At 42.7% G+C, this 23,964-nt stretch overlaps 3 protein-coding genes across 3 annotated transcripts; 2 read left to right on the top strand and 1 right to left on the bottom strand.

Moving 5' to 3' along the window:
* Positions 1–1,193: 1,193 nt before the first annotated feature.
* tmem187 (transmembrane protein 187) lies at positions 1,194–2,288 on the top strand. Its single transcript, XM_056585932.1, has one exon. It carries the CDS (start codon positions 1,316–1,318, stop codon positions 2,090–2,092), a length of 777 nt encoding a protein of 258 aa, XP_056441907.1. The 5' UTR covers positions 1,194–1,315; the 3' UTR covers positions 2,093–2,288.
* Positions 2,289–2,574: 286 nt separating this feature from the next.
* si:dkey-9i23.8 (galanin receptor 2a) lies at positions 2,575–8,476 on the bottom strand. Its single transcript, XM_056584960.1, has 8 exons — positions 8,458–8,476; positions 8,136–8,272; positions 6,985–7,054; positions 6,422–6,568; positions 4,878–5,016; positions 4,293–4,463; positions 3,532–3,613; positions 2,575–2,844 (listed from the first exon to the last, which is right to left on the bottom strand). The coding sequence occupies exons 1-8, from the start codon at positions 8,474–8,476 to the stop codon at positions 2,635–2,637; spliced, it is 975 nt and encodes a 324-aa protein (XP_056440935.1). The 3' UTR covers positions 2,575–2,634.
* Positions 8,477–10,960: 2,484 nt separating this feature from the next.
* Positions 10,961–22,345, top strand: ndufs8a (NADH:ubiquinone oxidoreductase core subunit S8a). Its single transcript, XM_056585493.1, has 8 exons — positions 10,961–11,062; positions 11,742–11,796; positions 12,546–12,611; positions 13,161–13,250; positions 18,510–18,618; positions 19,169–19,232; positions 21,542–21,670; positions 21,767–22,345. The coding sequence occupies exons 2-8, from the start codon at positions 11,754–11,756 to the stop codon at positions 21,896–21,898; spliced, it is 633 nt and encodes a 210-aa protein (XP_056441468.1). The 5' UTR covers positions 10,961–11,062; positions 11,742–11,753; the 3' UTR covers positions 21,899–22,345.
* The last annotated feature ends 1,619 nt before the right edge of the window (positions 22,346–23,964 follow it).

Here is a 23,964-nt window from a genome sequence, read left to right as displayed (position 1 = left end):
CATTAGTTTGTGAATGATGTTTGGTATTTGCAAACCACACTGAGTGTGTGTGTGTGTGTGTGTGTGTGTGTGTGTGTGTGTGTGTGTGTGTGTGTGTGTGTGTGTGTGTGTGTGTGTGTGTGTGTGTGTGTGTGTGTGTGTGTGTGTGTGTGTGTGTGTGAATCAATGTGCGTGAGTAAAACACGTTTTGTGTGCGTGTGAATCGTTATGCGTGAGCAAAACACGTTTTGCGTGTGTGCGGGGTTTTGGCATGATTCTAACTCCATAGACATAAAGTATGACCCTTAACATTGTAAACTAAAAATATTTCATATACCGTGATGAAAATAATAAATTGTATGTACATTGTTATTACTTTAATAATATGGGGAGAAAACTTATTGGGCTGCCTGCCATATCTAATGCCGCGTTTCCACTGCAGGGTGCGGAACGGATCGGATCGCAAAGGTGCGGTAGGGAGGGGCGAGGGGGCGGTATAGCCCAGCTCAGTTCCGAGGTCGCGTTTCCACTGCCGACAGTACCCTTGGTGGTAGGCCGGATGTCGATCGCCGCGGCAGCTACGTAAACATCGTAAACAACGTCTTCCTCCCCAAGAATGCAGACGAACGTCTCCACCTCCTTGTTCGCCCAAGCAAGCTTTTTACGCGACATGTTAATTGTAAAGAATAATACCTCGAGGCTACTGTTTGTTTGTTTTTATCCCCGCGTCACCCGGAAGTGACGATTCTGTCGACCAATCAACGGAGGGGGGGGTGTAGCTAGAATTTCACGGGACCCTTTCAGGCGTCTGGTCTCGTTTTGGGTACCGCAACGGAGGAGTCCCGAGAATGGGGCCGGAACGGGTACGGCAAAGTCCGGGTCAAGCCCACTTTTGGCGGTGGAAACGCGACCCGACCCGCACCTTTGCGATCCGATCCGTTCCGCTCCCTGCAGTGGAAACGCGCCACAAGGGTCCATATGTATTTACTTATATAGGGGCCTATATACCCCTGTAGGTTTGCAACAATACCAATGAAAACGTTTACAAATATTTGTTTTAATAAATATGGGTTGATATAAATAAAACAAGCTAATTTAAATTGAGTCCAGGATTATAGGATGAAGAGTTAACTTTATTGTCAACATTGAAGGCGGTAACTTGGCGAGGGGTGACAGGGAACCAATCAACACTCTCCCTCCATCACCACATGATGTGTATCGCGGAAATCCTCCCAGCAGCGGTTGAAGTCCAGTTCCTAGGCCCTATCAATAAACACACGAACATTGCATTAAACAAGCCTGTAGGAATGACTGAAGCATTTTGCTCATTATCATCATGAAGTATGCACTGCTTCACGTTTCGCTGCCTTTTTTGGTTTGTGTCGCCGTGGCAAACACAAGTTTATTCAACAACGTCATGGTAGACCTGTCCTATGAACATTACGCAGAACAAGTGGTCGACTCTCTGCCAGGTTTCCTGGCAATGCCTTTTAACACTATAATCAATGTTGGTTACGTTGTCATGGGGTTGTACTGGTTGTTCAGGAAGAACTCGAGTGAAGAAACCAAGGAAAGTCGCTACGTAAGACAAGTTTTCGCCCTGATGGCGATCTTTTACGCACCTGTGCAGTGGACGCGCCTGGCCACTATGCGCCGCGCGCCGGCTGTTCTGGACCAGTGGGTCACCCTGCCCATCTTCGCCTGGGTCTCAGTGTGGTGCAGTCTCATTGAAGGGGGGGCTTCATGGCGTCCGTGGTTTGCCCTGACGACCCAGCTGGGCTCCGTGCTGAGCTACGGCCTGGCGCTTGTGCACGCACGGGGATTCGAGGTGGCCCTCGGGGGCCACATCGTTTACGCCGTGCACAAAGGAGTGCGCGTGCACCGTCTGTACGGAGACCACCTCTCCCAGAGACACCTGGTGCTGGCTCTGGTGTCCTGCGGCGGGTTCGTCGGCCTGAAGCTGCTGGACCACTGGCTGGCCCGGTACGCGCTCTTCCAGTGTGTGACGGGACACTTCTGGTCCAAAGTGTGCGATGTCCTTCAGTTCCATTTTAGTTTTTGTCTTCTTACTTGCCTCTCTGAACGATCGCAAGCACGCCAAAAGGCAAGATAAAATGATATATTAAAGATTGATAATACGATACAAAGCTTCGTTGACTATGTCATCATTGAGTAACTACTGAACGACTTTCTATTTTCTCTTATCATGAGAGAAAATATGATTAATTTTGCAATTCTGCTGCACAATTTGAATAGGACACAAGCTACTTCTTATATCAGATTTTGTGTCAATTTGCTCTATGATTTCTACTACTATTCAAGTCACAAATAAAATAAATACACATGTATTTGATACATTTCATTGTTAAATAAGACATAACATTGAATTTGTCACACTATAGTCACACTTATATGTAATAACAATACAATGAATACAATTGAATAGCCCCAGGTCACACAAAATGTATTATATATTACACATAAATGGTTTCAGGAATTTAGTGGAGGTTTTTACAAGCATCAATATTTTGATGAAATCATCATCTAATGATTTTGTCCTTATGTGTTTACTATAGCTACTAAACTATTGGCATATTACATTGGCAGATGTGAGCTAATGCAAATTCTTGGTTTGGTGATATTCTTGGCCATGTCCTATAGGTTTAACTGTGTTATGCCTGTGAGAATGGGATCTGAGAAGGACTTTCTACTGGTCCACAGCAGGGATAGGCCCGCCTCCCTAAAGTCTCGGTGAGAGCAGTAGATGAGTGGGTTCAGCCCACAGTCCAGGTAGGACATGACCGATGACAAGGTCCTCAGCCAATAAGGAGCCGGGGACAGATCCTGCTTGCCCAGGAGAATCAGCTGAAGGAAAACATGAAACAGAAATGACAACTTTTCACTTAGATGGCAGATTTCGGTAGATTTTCCTCATCAAATCATTGATGAAGATTATTCATTTTCCTGTCTTATCAGGATTCCTCAAGTTACTTGAATCTATAACATTTAAAGATAAAACTGATGTTTTTCTGAGATATCTGACCCTCGCTGATGCTGGACAATGGAAAGGCCTGATCCTGTACAATCAGGACCTTAGTTGCATTATTTGGTTTGTTTGTGTTTTGTGAAGCATAGAGGACATCCTTACTTGCTTCCTGCTGACGTACTCTCCAACACTGTGTGTTGGCGTGTGTGTGGTCTTACCTCGGACATGATGAAGGGGTTGGTCTTACCTCAGACACGATGAAGGGGGTGGTCTTACCTCGGACATGATGAAGGGGATGATCTAACCTTGGGCACGGCGAAGGGGGTGGTCTCACCTCGGCCACGACGAAGAGGGTGGTCTTACCTCAGATATGATGAAGGGGGTGGTCTTACCTCGGACCCGACGAAGGGGGTGGTCTTACTTAAGATATGATGAAGGGGGTGGTCTTACCTCAGATATGATGAAGGGGGTGGTCTTACCTCGGACACGACGAAGGGAGTGGTCTTACCTCAGATATGATGAAGGGGGTGGTCCTACCTCGGATATGACGAAGGGGATGGTCTTACCTCGGACACGACGAAGGGTGTGTAGCAGAGCAGGTAGAAGGCCACCAGCAGTGGCGTGACTAACGACATGTCGTCCTCCTCGCTGCAGGCCAAGAGAGGAACATTGTAAGATACCTCAGAGGTCGAGCCAGGAAGTAAGCTACGTTCATTGGCCTAATTCAAAGATGACGGACATCTTGGTTCTGAGGAATCCACATCGGGTTTCACCACCAAGCTGGCAATTAGAACCCAGTTAGCTTGGTACGCTACTTGCAGAAACTGATTTGTTTCTTACTTCCATGATATGAACACAAACTAAAAAAAAAACTAACAATTGTAACTGGGGGTTTTAATGTGATGTTTATATTTTATTTATAGCTACTTTCTGGTTAACACCTGGAACGGGGTTAGTGAGCATCTCACGACGCGAATGAGAGGGTGGGACCTCCGTCCATTCTAAGGAGGAGGTGATATCCGTTTCGGTTTAATGGTGAGAGCCAGAGAGAGGGCGGGGCTTCCCATCTGTTTCCGTTACATGTTTCAGACATGGCTTTGTCCGATAATTTGTAAAAAATAAATAAAAAAAGATTACTCCTCATCTTGGTGTTAACATATTTATCCTCCTTGTCTTTTTTGTTGTTGTTGTTTTGATGTTGTTCTTGTCTCGCTCTGGGACAATGGTCACACACGGCTCAGAGGAGGGAGGAGATCACTTAAATGGACCGGAACACCTCAGAACAGAAAAGAACTTCATGAAGCTCTCTCAGTCTCAGCCCACTCACTTGTAGGTGTTCCACCGCGGCACGAGGCCGGCTGCGGTCATCAAAGAGCCCAAGAAGATGAGGAGCACGGGGAGGAAGATGCAGACGGAGAAGGCACACAGGATGTACACCATCATGTCTGAGTAGCTGGTCTCCCAGAACACTGCACACAGCATCTCAGCGGGGTCGTACCTACGGTGGGGAGCCCAGCAGCGTTGAGGTGATAATAAGGATCTGTAGGATTTCCCTAACCCAATCCAAAGCTAGAGATTTTTTTGGCCAATAGGATACAAACAACTACTGAAAAAGCAATGTTTAAGAGATTGCAATGCTTTCGTGAGTTTAATTAATAACCTATCTGACTTTTAAAAAACCTAAATTTCATTTTTTAATTGCAGGGTATATTATCAATATCCACCAATTACATTTTTGTCAAAGTACAGAAGATTAGATAGATTTTTGGTAAAATGTGATAGGGCATTCTGTCTGCTGTTATTAGTTTATATGTGGAAGGAAATCAGGTGGAATCGACCCTAAACATGAAATATCAAGCAAAAGAAGCAATCCATAATTATTTTAAACCAGAAGTGAAAGGTATACAGATACTTGATCCAGGTGTAGACCACAGGGACAGTCCCAAACACCACGCCTGACACCCAGGAGGCCAAGCAGGTCAGCACCAGAACCACGAACAAGACGGTGCCCCTAGGTGGCATGCCCATCAAGCGCTGCACACACAGGATGGCTGCGAAGGGAAACGTCTTGCATTCAGTTCGCGTCATTCAGTTCGTCAAGAAGAGTCGTTCGTGAATCGTTTGTTCGTTCGTTCAGTCGAGTTTCCGGTAGCGGTGAATCGAATCATGCACGTCAGTCAGACTCGGCCCCTCCGCACGATTCTCAGACCCTCGTTCTCATTCTCAAACGTCAACATTACAACTTTAACCAAACGCAGAGGGATTGGGGTGTAGTTGATTATAGGATGGTTGCAACATGGTCTCACAGGAATCCGTGAAATGACTACGGTCGGACGCTTAACTCGAAATCCGTGGCCACATCACGGAAACACGCCAATATCCGTGTGTGAGCCACGGAATAACAGTGTCATTTACTAGCATTTGAGCAAATTCCGTGTCCACACACGGACAATTGAAGTGATTCCGTCAGACCACCACGGATTTTGAGTTAAGCCCCCGTGGTCGACTTGCTCGTTGAAACGGGGATCCGTGTGTGAGCCACGGAACATCAGCGTCATTAACTTGCATTGGAGCGAATTCCGTGGCCACATCACGGAAATCTGCGTGTTTTTCGTGATGTGGCCACGGATTTCGAGTTAAGCGTCCGACCGTAGTCATTTCACGGATTCCTGTGAGACCAGGTTGGATGTTTAACATATCAGCAAGACAATAGACTTGATTTAGCAATGATGGTGGGGGTCCCGGGTGTTTTAGGCTCTCATAAACGGAACCCGGTCACCAGCCCAAGACTAAATCTAACTGCCAAAATTAACACTGCCTTCAAAACGAGAGCTGGTTAATTGTGAAAAATGCATTAAACAGTAATCAGAAAACGCGGTTATATGTATAGACCCTATCTGTTAAAGGCTGGGACGAATTTCAAATTACAAATATGTAAATGTTGAAAGTATGGACCTTCGCAATTCCCATTGAAACGAATGGCGAGTTGACATGTCTTCACAACGAGAGCTTATAGGTTGTGAAAAATTAATTAAACTGTAATGGTGGTGGTGCAGAGTCCATGTCTCCTGGTTGGGGACCCCCCCTCGACATTATGTCTGCCCCTCTGTTCAGGACACCGGGTATGTACTGCGTGAGTGACTTTATAAAACTATTAATAAAAAGTTGGACATATGTCACCCACTGACGCGTGGTGTGCAACCGGCTTAATGATTTACACGTTTACAAAATGTGTTTTGTAAAATGTGTTCTGTTTCATTCTTGAGGCACTAACATATTCTACCGTCTATTCCGCAATACGACAATACATTCATGTAAAGCAAAACGTTTTCTGTCTTAGCAATTTAATCGTGTCATCGTATAGGCTCAGTGCGCCTTGGTTTGAGTAGGGGTTGAAAAGGTTCATAAAAAGTGTATGAAGAATGGCACACCTGTGCTGGCGTATGATTACGTTACCTATGCTTCCAATAGAGGAGGTAATGAAAGCAAACTTTAACAGGCTGACCACCTCACACCAAGGAGATGTCTGACCGCCGGTCAGCATGGCCAGCAGGGAGCCAGACATGATGAGCGCAGAGGAACCTGGAGGAGACAGTGTTACTACTTGCAACACGTGCAGCTAACTCAGACATGGTGTCATAGGGCACTGCCTTGTAACAGTGTCTGATCTGGTTAGATTTGGTTTGACTTTGCAACACATAAAAAGTCCCAGAGGTTTACAGAGGTTAGAAAGCGTGAACATTTCCAAAAGTTGTGTGAAAAATATCTATAAAACCTTTACCAAGCTCAAGATGTGTTCTTGTACAGATCTCTGCTACACACACAAACGCAAACACACACACACAGGTTGTGGAGATTCATCGACTGCATGTTGCCATTGGGTATAATAGTTATAATATATTTGACATAATAAATAAATGAATCTATCAATGTCTGATCAATGGACTGATGTCTGGAGAGTGAATCAGAAAATCGGAGATACATCCCTGATATGTTTCTGTGCGTAAATCCAGTGGTACCCATACCTAGGTCCGACAGGGTGAGACTCAGGAAGGGAACCCAGTAGCGACAAGAGTACTGCTTACTGCACTGGAATGAAAGAAAAGGATGAACTAAACAAAGTTTTAAATTTGGGAAGAAGGAAAAAAATAAAACTCAGAAAGGAAAGATCATATTCTATGACATTGGATGAGGGATAAACAGAATAACTTTCAATTCATGTGAGAAACATGAGTCTACATTCCAATTGATCAACGTTTTCTTCATGATTGTTGATTATGTTTTGTAAAACTTTCAATCCACTGCCCAATAAGTTGTGTTGCAGTACTGTTCTGAGGATGATGAGGATGATGCTGATGATCTCTGGTCCTTTATTTTTCGTTTATTATTACCACATCTCAGTGGACTTAATACATGTTCGGATAGTACATCAGTGTTACAAATAAGCTGTGTTTTCGTAGTAAAATGCACGTAAACTTACAGTGAAAGAAGGCAATTATGCACATACAGTGTTAGCTTATAACACAATATATTGACAATTTTACCAAAATGGGCGAATCTTATATATAATAAAACAAACTAGCCTGGATGAATACCCAGATCTCATATAGTTCTTGATTCAGAATGCATCATGGCATCTTCAGAGGACTCAGAATTGTAGCATTGTAAACTCCTAAATCAATGTAAATACACTGTAACCTAGTAGGCTATAATGAAACTGATGTTTTGCCAGGTCCCACATTGAAACGCTAAGGCTGTTTCGAACACATCAATGTCTTCCTGGAATGACAAATAACTCACTTTCCTGACCCCTAGGGTAAGGGTAACCCCTTCCTATACCAACAGCTACATACAGATTGTGTATTGTGCAGTTTAACTAAGAATCACTCTGTAAGCTTGTAAGAATGACACGTGTCTATCTATGGAGAGGAACAAAGCAGAGGACCCACAGTCCCAGCGTAAACATATCATCGTCACATGACCTCCTGTTTATAACACTTAACCCTAACCCTATTCACATCTGCTCCGATCCTAATAATTCCTTGACATCTAGGAACCCTATGATCATCCAAGAAACAGCCACACCTGAGGGCATACCCCAATATGTAAGGCACAACGGATCACAGGAAGACACAGAGAGAGACGAAGAGCGACAGACTCACAGCCCTACCATGACTTTGATGAGCAGGACAAGGCAGTTGCCCACCACCCCCATCACCATTTCCAGCCCCAACACTGTCACCAACACCCATCTCTCCACCTCCGTCCAGGGTCGCTCCACCGCACTGTCGTTAAGGTACTTATTCACTGAGCGAGATGAGTCGGGGTCGGGGGTTTAGCCATTTCAAAGCACGTTAGGAGTTCAGTTGGTCATGTTTTTATGTTCAATGGAATGAACAATACATGCTCACATTGTCTATTTTGAGTATTACTACTCTACCAACTACATTTCTTTATCATTCATATTGGTCCATGGAGGATGATAACGCTACATTCCAGCATCATGTCCATTACAAGTGGCTTGTGTCTAGCAAGAGAATGGTGTGGTGTCCTATGTTGAATAAGTGTTAGCTATTCATTTCTAATAGTTGTAAATGGAAAATAAAATAATGTTCACTTACTTGTAGGAATAGGATAAACCACCTGCCTTCTACCTTCAAAAGTGCTCGTAGCAGTGCTCACATTGAGTGTACCTGTCAAATTAACCACACCTTTCCAATTAAAATTGGCATGCTTCATTTCACTCAACAAGAACAGCTTACAATGCAAACTGAGATTATATACCTGCAACAACACTTCTTCAGCTCTCTGTCCACCCATCCCTCTAGTCTAGGCTGTCAGTATGAAGCAAAAGAGCACTGAGAGGGTGGACTGGACCTCAGTCTCCACACATCAGTTGCTTCAGCATACAGGAAGACATTGATTTATCAAACTGTTAAAGGGCTTCTATATTCAATATTAGGAAAAATGCTAACACCTACAGATGAAGAGAATTTGAATATATAATAAGAAAAGCAATACATGTTGGCGCTGGAGAATATATATTTTAATGTGTGTATTATTATTACCCCACTGATATTTCAACAGATCTGGACATTTTTATCCAAACATGAAACGTGGGAACACATGGCTCTGGGGTATTCTTGTAGAATTTAACTTCAAGGGCTCACATTTAGCTAATTGTGTGGTTATCAATGTATTTTGGGGGTTCTACTAGAATAGGCTAACATGATTTATAACTTCTCTAAGACAATTATGCATGTCCTACTATAAAATAATGTCAGACAGTAAATCGGCTTCTTGGTCACTCTGCAAAATAAAGTGAATTTGAATGTAATCATGGAGAGAAACCGGTGTAACATTTATCTATTTGCTATAAATATTAAAGTTCAATTCACTGCTCCTGATTTCTACTCCAGTCCAGTTGGTAGCGGTAATGCTCTCCAAAACTTTTAATTTTACCATAAATAAGAAGCAGAAGAAGGTGAAAACATTGCCCTCTGGTGGACCTCAGAGGAACTACATCAAACATGTCGTACATTGGAGCACAACCATACTGCCCCAACTGTGTAATCCCTGCTTATTGGGTTCACCAAACAAAGTAAAACACCATAGTGGGAAATCCCTTAGTCTGGCCTATCATAAATAAGAAACCCCTTTGATTTGCATATTGAAATCTAAATTAAGTTACAACGTCAACCCATCTATGTCAGTGATTAGTGATTGTTGGAAATATGCTAAAAAGGCCAATGGATTTGGTTGGAATATCGAAAATTTAGTGAATGAGTTTGGATTGAAAGAATTAAAGCAAGGTCCAGCATTAGCTTATCCAGTGGTAAGTATTGATTTATAACAGCAAAAAGCGAGCATCTCACCAAGCAAAGTTTTGCTCAAGCCTGCTTAAGTTATTCAAATACTTCATACTCCGGATATCTGAAAATATTTACAGATGGTTCCAAAGATCCCAACGAGCAATGTGCTATTGGTATATATATTCCAGAATTTGAAAAAGGATATGGATATGTGAGTGACTTTTATCAGTATACTCAATAGAGATGACTGCAATAATAACCGCTCTTATGGGTTGTAGATACTAAGCCTCTTAGATCAGTTATATCTACTGATTCTATGGCAGTACTAAAAAGTTTATAACAAATAATTAAATACGTGAAGATTTGGTAATAGAGGTAAAGCATCTTCTTTTAAATATTATAAGCCTTGGATTAGTTATTCAGTTCTGTTGGATTCCAGCCGGAATCTATGGTGATTCAATTGCTGATAAATTAGCTAAAAAAAGCACTGGAATTAGACCAAACAGATATTCACATTCCATTGGGCAAAGGTAATGCTATATCATTAATTAAATCAGAGGTCTTGTTAAGGTGGCAAGATGAATGGGAGTCAGAGAGTTCAGCCAGATACTACAATAGGTACCAGAGCAGTGTTGGAGGAAAGAAAATCACCTCAAAGGGGCTAAACAGACATGAAGAAGTTTTAATACCAAGGTTGAGATTAGGTCATACTGGACTTACTTCCACTCTAGCAATAATAGGTAAAAGTAATGTTGTATGCTCTGAGTGCAAAGTTGTAGAGGATGTTAATCATGTTTTATTTTTAAGAAATTTGACCAGCACAGGCAGAAATTGAAAGAACTGGATGAAGAAAAAGATATTCACAATATTTTACAGGAGCAAGGAATGGAGGGACAAAGAAGCAGGTATTTTGTTATGTATTTTAATGATACTGAACTAATTAGAATAATTTAACCATATAAATATATATAGATATTTTTTTTAATTATTATTCTTTTATTTATTTTGTTAATTTATTTATTTCGTTTTGTTTCGTTTGTTTGTATGTTTTTTCTCAGAATTTATTTTTATGATTTAAAGTATAATTTCGAACTTCCTTGTTACACACTGTGTAGTAGTCCAGCATGTGGCGGTATATAGTGAAAAGCTATGATACGCCATTAAACAAGAAGAAGAAGAATAACGTCGTTTCCGGTGAGCTGACCGAACACGTCTGTCGTCACTTCCTGCACAGCGCTAGAATCGTCTGCTGTTCTGGTTAAGAAGGCCAAATAGCGACAGATCGGTAAGCATATTATGTTCTCAAATGTCTTATTACAGTCTTAAAAACGTAGGTGGTTTCGTCAGGCGAAACTTAAACAATTAATAAAAATGTGTACAGGTCCAAGTTGATGATTGTTAATGGCAGCCGTCCCTTAACCTCCCATCTCGTCCTTGAGATGTTGTGGACTTAGAGTTACTAACCCTGTACTGGAGCTCTGCGTCTCTGCGTCTGAGGACTTCTACTCTGTCCATGAAAGCTTTTTGAAGATCACTTTCTGCACCTGGTCAGCAGATTAGCACTGCTAACAAGCTAACGAAGCTGAAGAACAAATGTCGATGTGATTTGGCTGTGGATATTAATAATATTGTTGCTAGCTCAAGTTTACAGTCCGGAACTGGTCGTCAAATGAGATCTATTCACTCAACGGTGCTGTTGAGTGAACCAGTTTAGTCGCGACATTCATCACATGAAGCGTTGATGAACATCCAGAACCAAACCACTGCCCTTCAAACGGGCCTGCGAACAAACCAGCAGGGGGTGCTGCCTCATCGTGCATGCGTGGGGGCGCAAATCGGCTCAGCTGTAGTAGTGTTGTTGTTGTTGTACAATCCACTTTGAAGTGGACTCTTATGTGAAATAGTCACAAGTAGTTGCGTTTATTTTGTGTTCTTCTCTCCTGACTCATTTGATTTTGCTTCAGCGTTTAAACGTGATGGCTGCAACTCTGCGTTTGCTGTACTCCACCTCCAGGCAAGGTATGGTTTCAACAGCCATGGATTCAGACACCGCTACTGTCTTGCCTTATTCACATGGTCACCTTTAATCTAAGTCCTTCTAAAAGGCTAAATGTCGAGTTATACACATACTCATTACTTGTTTGCCCTCTACATGCATGCATGCCCATACATACATACATACATGCATACATACATACATGCATACATACATACATACATACATACATACATACATACATACATACATACATACATACATACATACATACATACATACATACATACATACATACATACACTGTATGTATACAACATGTAGAAATCTATACCATCTGTTTTACATCCAAATTACCATTAGAAACCTACTTGCGTACAATAATGATTTGTATTTATAGCAAGTAGCAGTATACAAATCATCCTGGTGTAGCTCAGCAACACTGCATTTAATTAGTGAATTCTCTGTCATTGTCTTATTGTTCCAAGTATCCGTATTCCCTTGCTCATGTGTTATCTATTGGGATGAGAGTGGGATTTATACCGTGTTACTTTGCAGTGGAATAGCACAATTAGAAATGTTCACATTTGCATCTTTCCATTTGCTCTTCTTATGGGGTCTAATTATTATTTTCTCAGCCATCTTTGTAGCTGTGGCAATGAATCAACTACAGAGCCTACCCTGTCACTTTTCTTCTGTTTCTAACTGGAAATGTATGAAGATTTGCCCTTTTCTGTATGATGATGATGACGATCATGTGTTTTTCTTTCAGGGTCGTTTGTGACTGGCCAGAGTCTAGTTAGGTGCTTCAGTGTGTCCGGGCAGAGAGAGAGTTTTAGTAAGTACCACTTTGACAAAACACACCAATTCATTCACAGTGAGCTTTCATGCAGTGTAACACTGTAAAATACAAATCTTATTTGCATCACAACCACACGATTTCTATATATTTGTCTGTCAAAAGAAATTGTGCAAAATCCCTTCAAATTCATTTTACATCAGATGATCCCCTGTCACACATATAAAATGAATTACATGCAAACAAGACGCGAACAAAGCGGTTAAGCACAATCAACAAATTCACAATTGAGCACAAACTGCAGACCGTCTCCAGTGAGGCCCAAGGCTACTCGGCAGCCATCATAAGAGTTCCCATTTGTGTTTCAGGGTTCCCCTTTGTGTTACAGAGTTCCCCTTTGTGTAACTGGGTTCCCCTTTGTGTAACTGGGTTCCCCTTTGTGTAACAGGGTTCCCCTTTGTGTAACTGGGTTCCCCTTTGTGCAACAGGGTTCCTCTTTGTGTTACAGAGTTCCCCTTTGTGTTACAGATTTCCCCTTTGTGTTACAGAGTTCCCCTTTGTGTAATAGATTTCCCCATTTTGTTACAGAGTATGTGAATGCCCAGGAGGCTTCCCTGGACATGAAGGCCATCACAGACCGGGCCGCTCAGACTCTGCTGTGGACAGAGCTGTTCAGAGGTCAGTAAATGGACTTATTCTAAGTCGGTTTGGATAAAAGTGTCTGCCAGATGCCCTAAATGTAAATGAAGAACAACCTGCCTGCTATTTCAGTACTTCTAATCTGTGCCCCAATCCTAACCCCTCATGCAGTGGGATTTCATTTCTAGATTTGTATATTTTTAATTGTTTGCTTTTATCGTGTTATTCTTTGCAGACATTTGATTCCCAGCATTTACTGTGCATAGATTTTCTGAACTATCTTCAGCTGTTTCTTACTTTAATTTACTTTGGCAGACGCCTTTCTCCAAGGCAACGTACAACATATTTGACAACAAACAGTAATAATGACATTAATTACATTAAAAACGAGCAGTAATAATTCCATAAAAAAATCCAACCCAACAGATAATAAAATAAAACGTTTACTAAACATAAGATAGTCCAAAGCTGACAATGCATGTGGTCTTACTGAAAAACAGAATACACTAAATGAATACATAAAAGAGGACGAGTAAATAAGTTTCAGTAACGTAACGTGTAACACGTAACAGTAACAGTAACGAGTAATCTAACGCAATACTATTTCCAAACCAATAATCAGATTAAAGTTACTCATCAAAGTCACTGTGCGTTACTATATATATATATCAGACATGCAAATGGCGGGCTTTTTGGCGCGAGTCGCTTTTTTATCGTACATTTTGGGGACCTGTGTGGTTCGTGCAGATCTGAAGAGGTTTTCTTTTGGGGGGGGGGGGGGGGGGGGGGCGTCGATCGGTGCGTCGATCGGTGCGCGCGTGCAGGTGTCAATATTCCGTAATCTGACTGACTGAGACCCCTCGAGCTTTCGAAGTAAAGAAAAGGGATGATTTTGATGATTTTGTTAGGGGACCAATCACAGCCCTTGCTGTCGCGTCGACTGAAGGTTAAATATTGGATGCGCATGCGCATGTTAGAGTTTAGAGCGGGCCCAGAAAATCAAGCCCGACCCGGCCCGAGCCCGTGTACGTTCTGTCCGAGCCCGGCCCGACACGACACATTAACTGTAATTATGAGCCCGGGCCCGATTTCAACCCGACATTTATTTTAACACGTATGTCATTTTGTACACATTTGTTACTAGGCCTACTCTGCTAAATATATATGTAAGGGATAATGTATAGAACACCGGTCATTATCGGGAAAATAAGCCCCGACAGGGCGAACAGTACACCGACGCGCAGCGAAGGCGTCTTGCTTCGCCCTGAAAGGGCTTATTTTCTATAATGACCGGCGACGTTCTATAGGCCTACATGATCCCGCTTATTACACGGCTACTTGCCAAAACTAAAAAAATAACTTCACATGGTGTGCCTTTTTACAATTTATTCGTTACCAGCATTCGTAGTGTTGATCAGCAGAGCAATAATTATAAATTGTCCGCAAAGACGGTGACGTCGCTTAGCAACGGAAGACTGTTTATGGCATAGATTTCTCCTCAGATTAGGCCAATAAACCAATGATAAAAATAAAAATAAAAACGCTTGATCAAAGGCCCGGCCCAAACCCGAGGATGGTGGTGGGAAATATTGGAGAAGGATGCACTTATTGTGCAGTAGGGCTTTGACTTTTGCCCAAAAATCATATTCGAAGTTCGTTAATTTATTAATATTAATATTCAAATATATTTGAATATTTATTAATAATATTTTGACCATTAAATGCCTTCAGTAAGACCTGGGCTGAATCAGAATACTTAGTACATACTATTTCTGTTCAGTGTCTACTACTTGACCGTACTACACTTGACAGTGTAGTACGGTCTACAGCTATGCGTAGAACACCTCTGAAACTCCACCGGATGTTTGGAGATGACGTATCTCCCCTCAGATGCCGGCAAAATTATCTTGATAAGTTATCTGTTTTCCGTCTTGTCATCGTTGCTATTAAATTAAAAATGTCTCTTTTTACTTAATTACTTACTTTACTTTTTTAATGTGTCTTTTTTTCGCCGCTTTCTACGACGTCTTTCTAAGCCGCTGTTGGTAGTGTCGGGTCAGCCATTTCTTCTTCGTTCGTTACCAGACTCCGGTTGCATTGTGGGATAGCGTAGTGACCTACCGTTGTATACTGTGGCGGTAGTACGCATTCTTTAACGTTTTCCGTACTACACAATGCGTACTGAGCATTCGGACGCGCTATATTTGTGGCGTACTAAAAAATGCATACTATAAGTATGAGTATTCGTCACTGCCTCTACCGTGGTCATTACAATATTATGAATAGACTTCGTCAGGTTCTCCGACGTCTCTCCCTCTTGGCCTGCCCATAACAGGTTCGAATATTCGTTCAAATTTTGATTTATTTTTTGATATTCGAATTATATTCGAATTACGAAGTTCGGAAGTGCAGTTGGAAGTGGTCAGGGCTAAAATTAGAAGTCACGACTGAGGTGAATTCAGTGAAGCATAACTTTCCACTGTCTGATTTTTTCCAAAAAATGGAGAAAAAAGGATGTGCTAAATGCACACTCTGCATTAAAGAAATTAATTATGCCAGCAGGGGTGTACATGCCCTGTATGCACACTGTAAGGCAGACATTCATCGGAGGATAGTGACAACAACAATAACTACACAAAGTGTTGCACAGCTTCTCCGAAACCCAATGCAGAGGTGTGTGTGTGTGTGTGTGTGAAAATAAATTAACTTAGTTTAAAAAGTCACTTTAACTGACTTTAACTTTAACTAATACAGTTTTTATCTTTCTAGGCATATAGCATAGGCCTTCTCATGATAATAGGATATCATGCCGTCACATTTTTTCCGACTTCGGGTAGCTCTCTTTTTGTCATACATGTGTTTGAATCCCTGATAAATATATATATATATATATATTTTTTTTTTTTTTTGATGGACCAGTTGTTGCCGGGATGGAAGGCCAGTTGTTGACCAGGGGGATAACAATTGTTGACGGGGGGGACGGGACATTTAAGAGATGCGTCTTCAAATGTTTTTTTGAAAGAGTCCAAGATAGTGGCCGAGCGAATTTCGCTTGGCATCTCGTTCCACCATTGGGGTAAAATAAATGAGAAGAGTCTTGTTTGGGACCTAGTGGTGACATCTGCCCGACATAAGAATCGCTCCTTGGAGGAACGCAGTGTTCTAGTGGGGGTATAGGGATGGATTAACTCACTAAGGTATGATGGTATGATTCTTGCCAACAGAACTTTGCTGTTAAGCCCGCTACAGATCAAGCAGATTATCGGTCGTCGGACAGTCTGGCGGTGTGTCGTGTGTGTGTCGGTGACCGGAGTCTGTTTCATGTGTGCTGTGCGATCGGCCGTCGTCAACGTCGTCGGTGATCTTTTCAAGCCGATTACACATGTTGTGTAATCGGCCCTAGCCCTTGACTAGTGAATCAGTGAACAAGAGGCAGTGACAATTACTGACGACACAGCGTGCTCTGTGTTTTGGTCTAGAGAGAAGTTCCGTCATTTCTAGCTTTTGTTTTTTTGGGTCACAATCAGGGCTCTACAGTGCGCCCATTTCACTCGCATTTGCGAGTGAATATTTCGGCGTGCGAACGAGAAAAACAAAACAGGAGCACGCGTGCGAGTGACTTCTCCACAGCGCACTATACTGTCGGTTCACACCAAACGCGAAGGGGCAAAACCATAGACATCATAGGATCCTATATGATATCTATGGGCGAAACGATTCCATACAAAGCAGCGATTCCATTTGCAGCGCGACACTTTTGCCCGGCACGGGCGAGCGCGTTCACGTGGATTTCAGGTGGATTGAAATATTTAAACTTTGCCGCGACATTCGCGTGATGACAGCCAATCAGCGTTCAACAGCGTGGCCACTGAGTGACGTGCGTTACGTAACAGCCAATCAGTTTTCAACCGGCCAACCGCTCCCTGCAGTGCAGTCCGGGGTGAACCGCAGCATGGAGGAGAAAGTGATTGCTGCCGTTTGCGACTCACCGAGCTCTATATAGAATAGTATATAATGTAATATTATTGTATTGTATATACAATATCACGGCCAAAAGCTCTGTGCTCCTCCGGATAGCCGTAGCGCAGGGAGCGCTACGGGAGGGTTTAGCAGGGTTTGTTTACCTACGTTGCTATGGTTACCAGTCTTGTGTGTTCCAACGGTTTATTAGGTATCTAAATCGCTGTCTAATCAATACTTCATTCACTGCCTCTTCCGTGGTCATTACAATATTATGAATAGACTGCGTGGAGAAAGTTAATGCTGTTATGGTAGACGATAAAGTCTACAAATTCAACTCCCGACTGGTTGAAGGATTTCGGGTGGCTTGTTTATGATGCTAAGAACATGAAAATGTTCTGTACATTTTGTAAGGAAGCCCCATCGGCAATGGCAGGCTCCTCTCTGTTTATAACGGGGAACCCTAATCTGAAACGCGATGCAGTGGTGAAACACATCGAGTCCACTAGGCATTCTCGCTGCCCGAGTTCTATATAAATCACACCCAGCCCAATAACCCTGGTACGGTGGAAGCCGAAATTGGTGCTGTTTTGTGTAGCCTGAATGTAATCTTGTCTATTTATTTGTCTTAATTTTGCTTTAGTAAGTGGGTTCTGTTGGTGTGTGCAATTTCTGCACGCTAATAAATGTTCTAAACAAAAACCTATTGTGCCCCCATTTTTTTTCCTGTGCTCCTAAACTTTTTAACTTAGGGGCACGAGTGCTCCTGAAAAAAAAAGTTAGCGTAGAGCCCTGGTCACAATACAGATTAGCTTCGCCTGCTGTTATGGAGGCTGATCGGTCCGACTGCCTTTTCTGCCAAAAATCGGCAGTCGGATTGGTCTGTATGGGCCTTTAGATGTTATCGGCTGTTGTTGTATATATCTGCTAGTCTTCATATTACATAATTGTATTATACATATTATAAATGGGTTGACGGTAGTGCACCCACATGGCTGTCTCTGCAGCCATCTGCCCTGCCACGCATGAGCCCCCCTCCTCCAGGCCGTTTCCGGAGGGAGCCCCGTACTACACACTGAATGTTACTGGAACGAAGGATAAAACCAGTGCCACAAAAATCGACCTCCCATTTTGGCTGTAGTTAATGGTTATCAAGTAGATTATTGGAATAATAGAGATATAACGATCCCATTAATCAGCATAAAATATATTGCATAACTATACCTCAACACTGCCAGATGTTGAGGCGGGGACGAAACTACGGTCGATCTTTGAACAGCAGGCATGGTGTTCTGCTGCATCACAGCTCGTTGTGTTTTGACCCCTTCTACTGGCCAGGGCTGGGCATGACGATGAGCTACCTCTTCAGGGAGCCTGCCACCATCAACTACCCCTTTGAGAAGGGACCCCTCTCTCCACGCTTCAGAGGGGAGCACGCCCTCCGCAGGTACTGCCAGCCTGAGGTTCATTGAGTGTTTATCTGGTGTCTGAGTCAAAAGTATGCTTCATGGATTATGAATAGTAGGTATTTAGGTAGTAGTGTACATGGGAGAGAACAGATGAACTGTGTGAACGAGGGGTGTAACGGTTCCCAGCATGGCATTTTCCGGACAGATTGAAATACGGTACAGTGGACAAGACAAAAGCCCCTGATTTTATTCAAAGCAAAATAATAATGATGATGATGATAATAATAATAAAAAAAAAATACTTTTACTAACAGGTCATTATTATACTATTGATGAATATCAATAACATCAGTTTTTTTTGTAGGTAGAGGGATCAGTAGAGAACAGAGGGAGAGTGATCAGTAGAGAACAGTTTTAGAGTGATCAGTAGAGAACATGGAGCAGGCCCCTCGGGGTCTGAACTGGATGACTGACCTATTTTTTATTTTGATTTGAACAAAAGCCGTGAAACGGACGGTGGCTCGCCCGGGCCGGTCCACCGACCAGCAGGTGTGTGGGTTGTAACTCATTGTTTTTGTGATTTTCAAGGTATCCTTCTGGAGAGGAGCGCTGCATTGCCTGCAAGTTGTGTGAGGCCATCTGCCCTGCCCAGGTGTGTGTACATTTCTATCAACATGTCCGTGTGTGTATATAACTATCAACACGTTTTTGTGTATCAAAATGTCTGTGTATATTACTATCAACATGTCTGTGTATGTATATTACTATCAACACGCTTGTGTATATTGCGATAGATCTGTGCTGTGTTCCAATATCCGTACTAACTAGCCTTAGTTTGAGTACGTAGGCTGTTCCAATAGGCTGTTCGAAAATATGTGTACTAAAAGGACCCGGATGGTGTACTCAAAACGGTCTAATCGCGAAGGGTGGATCGATGTACACTTTTCGTACTCAACGGCAGCCCTCTTAGCTACGTAGCGGAAGAGGGCGGAGCCAGGCTGAGCCAAAGTCGGCGCATTTTCCACATAGCCTGCATTAATAGTCATTTTGTAGTTTTTATAGCTGCTAGGCGGAAAGAGTTCAACGTTCAAGTCGGGATGTTTATTGCGGGGGGGGAGCCGCAGGGGCAGTCGTTATCGTAATTTCCGGGTACTGCCCCACGGAGTTTTCGATCTGAAATTAGCACACTTAGTGAGTGCGGATAGTGTACTACGTTTAAGTGTACTCATGGAAGTATGGATATTGGAACACAGCACTGGCCTCTTCTGGAAATCAGTGGCAGAAAACTAAAGATGGCCTTTAACTTGCACTCAACTGACCCAGTGAAGGGTCAGTTCAGTGGGTCCTTCACCCTAGTGAGGTGAAGGACCCAGACCCCCACCTCACTGGTGGTTACCAGTGAGAGGGTTACCAGTGAGGGGTCCAATGCACGGAAAGCTCTCTTGCTTCAATTGACACAATCAGCTTATTTAATCCTCTGCAACCCAAAACCTTCAGGAAGACCAAATATAAATAGTATTACAACTCCACTCGACACTCAATGCGAGAAGATAATACCCTATGTGCGGATCATCAGCAAGTCCTCAAATCTTTGAAGCTACTGTGACCTCAGGGAGTAAAAACCAGGTTACCTGCTGGTTCTGTGGCCCAGAAGCCTAATATAATGAATGAGTTGGGTCATAAGGGAGGCGCTCTTCTTACACAAACCCTGGGATTGCATCCTAAAAAGCAGCTTTCTGATAGTTAGCGACTGTTGGCGTGAGGCTATCCTGCATTACCATACGTCTGTGTGCAGTAAGGATGGGCAAAATCATTATTTTCCGGGAACTAGTTCTTTCAGTTCAGTTCACTATAACGAGTCGTTTATTTGATTCGTTCGTTTTGATTCGTTCGTTACATCAGATTAAGTCATTTGGTGTCTGCCCCCCCCCCCACCGCGAGACGGCCGTGAGCATAATTTAAACCACTTCTAGGCTCTAAACCCCGTGAAAATCGAGAAGATATACTATATAGTATAACCAAACGTCCCACCAATATTTATACCACTTGCTTACTCTCTATATTTCATTTATGGTTTTACATTTATAATTTTATTTGACTTTACATTTAATTCTTCATTGTTGCAGTTTAATTTCTTTGTTTGTTCTTAAATTGACGTAGAATGGAGCAAAGACTCCTGGGATTGGGAAATGCGTTAATCCAATAAACAGATGGAGGTCAAGTCTATTTTCGAAAAAATGTAGGGGGATATATGAGTGGCCCCACGTCGAATGGTATGACCCAAGATACGTCAGACAGAGAAAGCGCGCATATTCGACGGTACCGCCTTGTCATTTGTTTACCCAGGTGCCATTGCAACACCATTGCTACCTCTCATTGGCTGAATCTTTGAGAACGTTGTAGACTCAATCAATATAAGTCGCGGGGAGACAAAGCTCTGTTCGTTTGTATATTTTATTTACGTGACCATATTTTTGGTTTATGTTAAAAAAAAGAATCAAAGAACCACTTCTTCTTGTTTTGGGGAACCAGTTCTTGTCGTTCACGTTCGGGATTCGTTCGTTGTAACGAATCGGTCACGACGACTCATCCCTAGTGTGCAGAACCAGAACAGACACGTGCACCACCACAACATGAGGCATCTTCAAACGGTGGTTCTGCCAAGGAGCGCATTGGTATCTCTAGAATACTAAATCAAACCCAATTCCTGCGATTTACAAAAATCCTCTGTCTGGTACCGGTTAGCTTCTGCAGAAAAAAAACACAATCTTGAATTTACAAATCTTTAATGGCGCGAGCCGTAACTGAGCTGGGCTACACCGCACCCTCACTACTGGGCTGAGGCGTACTGGGTCCGAAGCGTACCTGCCGGTGGAAAAGGGGCATAACCTTATTGTAGCTTCCTGGCCAGGAAGCTTGATGTTGTTGTGTTGAGCCCTGACCGGCGGTTTGTGTCACCAGGCCATCACCATTGAGGCTGAGCCACGCGCTGACGGCAGCCGGAGAACCACCCGCTACGACATCGACATGACCAAGTGCATCTACTGCGGCTTCTGTCAGGAGGCCTGCCCCGTGGACGCCATCGTCGAGGTGACAGACAGACACAGACAGACAGAAACAGGTTTCTGTATCATAATGGTTACTTAACTTCCCCTATCATTCTCCCCCCCCCTCCCCGTGAATCAGGGCCCGAACTTTGAGTTCTCCACTGAGACCCACGAAGAGCTGCTTTACAACAAGGAGAAGCTGCTCAACAACGGAGATAAATGGGAGGCAGAGATTGCAGCCAACATACAAGCAGATTACCTCTATCGATAATGCCACACTCACGCTCACACACTCGTATATATATACACACACACGCACACTCTCAAAAACACGACAACGTCCATACTGTACTTTAAGACACATGCGCTTCAGTTGCATTCAGGCATTCGTAAATTATTGAAGTAAACATCAAAAGTCCAGTCTAGCTTCGCACATTTTTGCTAAACCCAACCTGTGAACCATTTCAAGGCGTGGCGCAGTGCAGCATGCACTTTGTTTGGGCAAGGTCTACTGCCTATGAACTAGGTTAGGAGGCGGGGTTGTCCATTTGATGTAGCTAGTTAAGTATGAACTGTTCTTATGGCCCCTCGCTGGGCTCATTCTGCAGCATCGATACCCATGGTTTTCATCAGGTTTATTTCAGGAGAATTGTATAAAGGGTAAAAAGACTTGTGGACATGTAATGAGAAAATAAACTGTTTTGAACTTACCTTTCCAATGCGTTCTGATTTGGCCTGTCTGAATTTTCTGCCTTTTGTTTGTATCTATATAATGATGTTAAGAGTTTATATAAAGTTAGGAAAGATTTAGTCCCAAATGTCTCCATATAGAAAATCGATGTCCATATGTAACGTGGTTTAGCTTGACAGACAGTTGCTAGGCTAATTAGGAGTTCCGTAGGTGGGTTAGAGCAGCCAATCGGCACACGCAACAGGCCTGAGTGGACCAAACAAACGTCCTCAATAGGCTAGTCGTGAGAGAGGGCGGGGCCTTCAAACGGCTTTGGCGGGAGTGCTTTCTTTAATGGGTGGAGTAATAAGAGAAGGAGGGACCTCTGTTAACGTTTCATGTTTTGGATATTGCTTTGTATAATTCTTCATCCAAGTACCAAAAGCTACACCCCTGTGAGTTAGGACAAACGATGAACTGGTGAATGTGCAGAGGAGCAGGCCATTGTCATTCACATTGTTATATTAATGCTGAGAGAAGTGTGAACATTGTTGTATGCAACCCATTTGTTTGTTGAACTTGGCCAAAGTTTAGTGATCAGAAACAGCAGCCAAGTGCCGTATCATGTTGTAAGATTGTGTCTGTAAAACATTTATCTAGACTCGACCAGCATAGCAGGCAATATCAATATGCTGAACAGCATGAGTGTCAAACTAGCGGCCCCTAAGAAATTGACTGATTTCCATTTACGATAAAATATATATATTAAAATATTAGTTGAAATTTATTGCTGAGCCCTCCTGGGAAAAATTAGTTCCAGTCCCCTTAATATATATTTTGTGGTCAGTGGCTTGTGCTTGAGTTGCCACCTCTGTATCAACCATGCTGTTACAGTGGTTTTAGTTTTGCTATTCATTTAAAGGGGACATCATACCACCAGGTGTGTAACGGCTTGTAATGGCTAATCACACCTGTTGGTATAGGTCCCCTTTGAAGGGATTGGGCAAGAGCACCCAGGAACGAAAATACACAGAAATTTCCAAAATGAAATTAATAATAATCTCAAACTCTGCTTATTCATTATTCGAAGGCTTCATATCTGAGAATTATCTCTGATTTGTGTAGTTTGCTTTAAAGAAGCGCAGTAGCCTCATTCGGCTGCACTGTCGCTGTGATGGGAGTGTTGGGTACCGGTGACTAAATCCATTGTAATCTGAAATGACTTCAGATTGCAATGAATTTGTGGATCAATTGTCTGATGCTTTATGCACACCATGATTACAATTACAGTGAAATTGAACCCCCTGTTTCAGCTCGCCATCAATTACTATGAGTTTTGGGATGAGAGGCATGGAAGGATGGGGGCGTGTTATCGCCATTGTTACGATCCAGGCCAACTTTGTTATACTCTTCTCAGAACCATCGTTGTGTATCAGTGTTATTTGGAGCGATGTATGAAATGCATCACAGACTGGCTTTACGCTAAGTTTCCGTGTCTCTCTCAGACATGGAAAATCAACTTCCCAATAAAGGATTTGGGTTCACTGTGATAACATAATTAGATGTAATTTAAAGATTTCCCATCCCTCAGTTTAAGTATACCATTTAACTTTTTCAGGGGGTGGGGTAAACAAAACGTAAATTATATTTTCAACCCCTCACAAACC

This window comes from Gadus chalcogrammus, chromosome 3 (assembly GCF_026213295.1).
Source record: "Gadus chalcogrammus isolate NIFS_2021 chromosome 3, NIFS_Gcha_1.0, whole genome shotgun sequence".
In the NCBI taxonomy this organism is placed as follows: domain Eukaryota; kingdom Metazoa; phylum Chordata; class Actinopteri; order Gadiformes; family Gadidae; genus Gadus; species Gadus chalcogrammus.
The sequence above is the reverse complement of the archived record's forward strand: the minus strand, read 5'-3'. Positions and strand labels throughout refer to the sequence as shown.

Coding starts and splice junctions, on each gene's coding strand:
- ndufs8a (XM_056585493.1), top strand. CDS start 11,754: ATGGCTGCAACTCTGCGTTTGCTGTACTCCACCTCCAGGCAAG. Junction 11,797..12,545: donor GTACTCCACCTCCAGGCAAG/GTATGGTTTCAA, acceptor TTTTTCTTTCAG/GGTCGTTTGTGACTGGCCAG. Junction 21,671..21,766: donor CCGTGGACGCCATCGTCGAG/GTGACAGACAGA, acceptor CCCGTGAATCAG/GGCCCGAACTTTGAGTTCTC.
- tmem187 (XM_056585932.1), top strand. CDS start 1,316: ATGAAGTATGCACTGCTTCACGTTTCGCTGCCTTTTTTGGTTTGTGTC.
- si:dkey-9i23.8 (XM_056584960.1), bottom strand. Junction 3,614..4,292: donor CCGCGGTGGAACACCTACAA/GTGAGTGGGCTG, acceptor CTTGGCCTGCAG/CGAGGAGGACGACATGTCGT. Junction 2,845..3,531: donor CACCCTTCGTCGTGTCCGAG/GTAAGACCATCC, acceptor GTTTTCCTTCAG/CTGATTCTCCTGGGCAAGCA.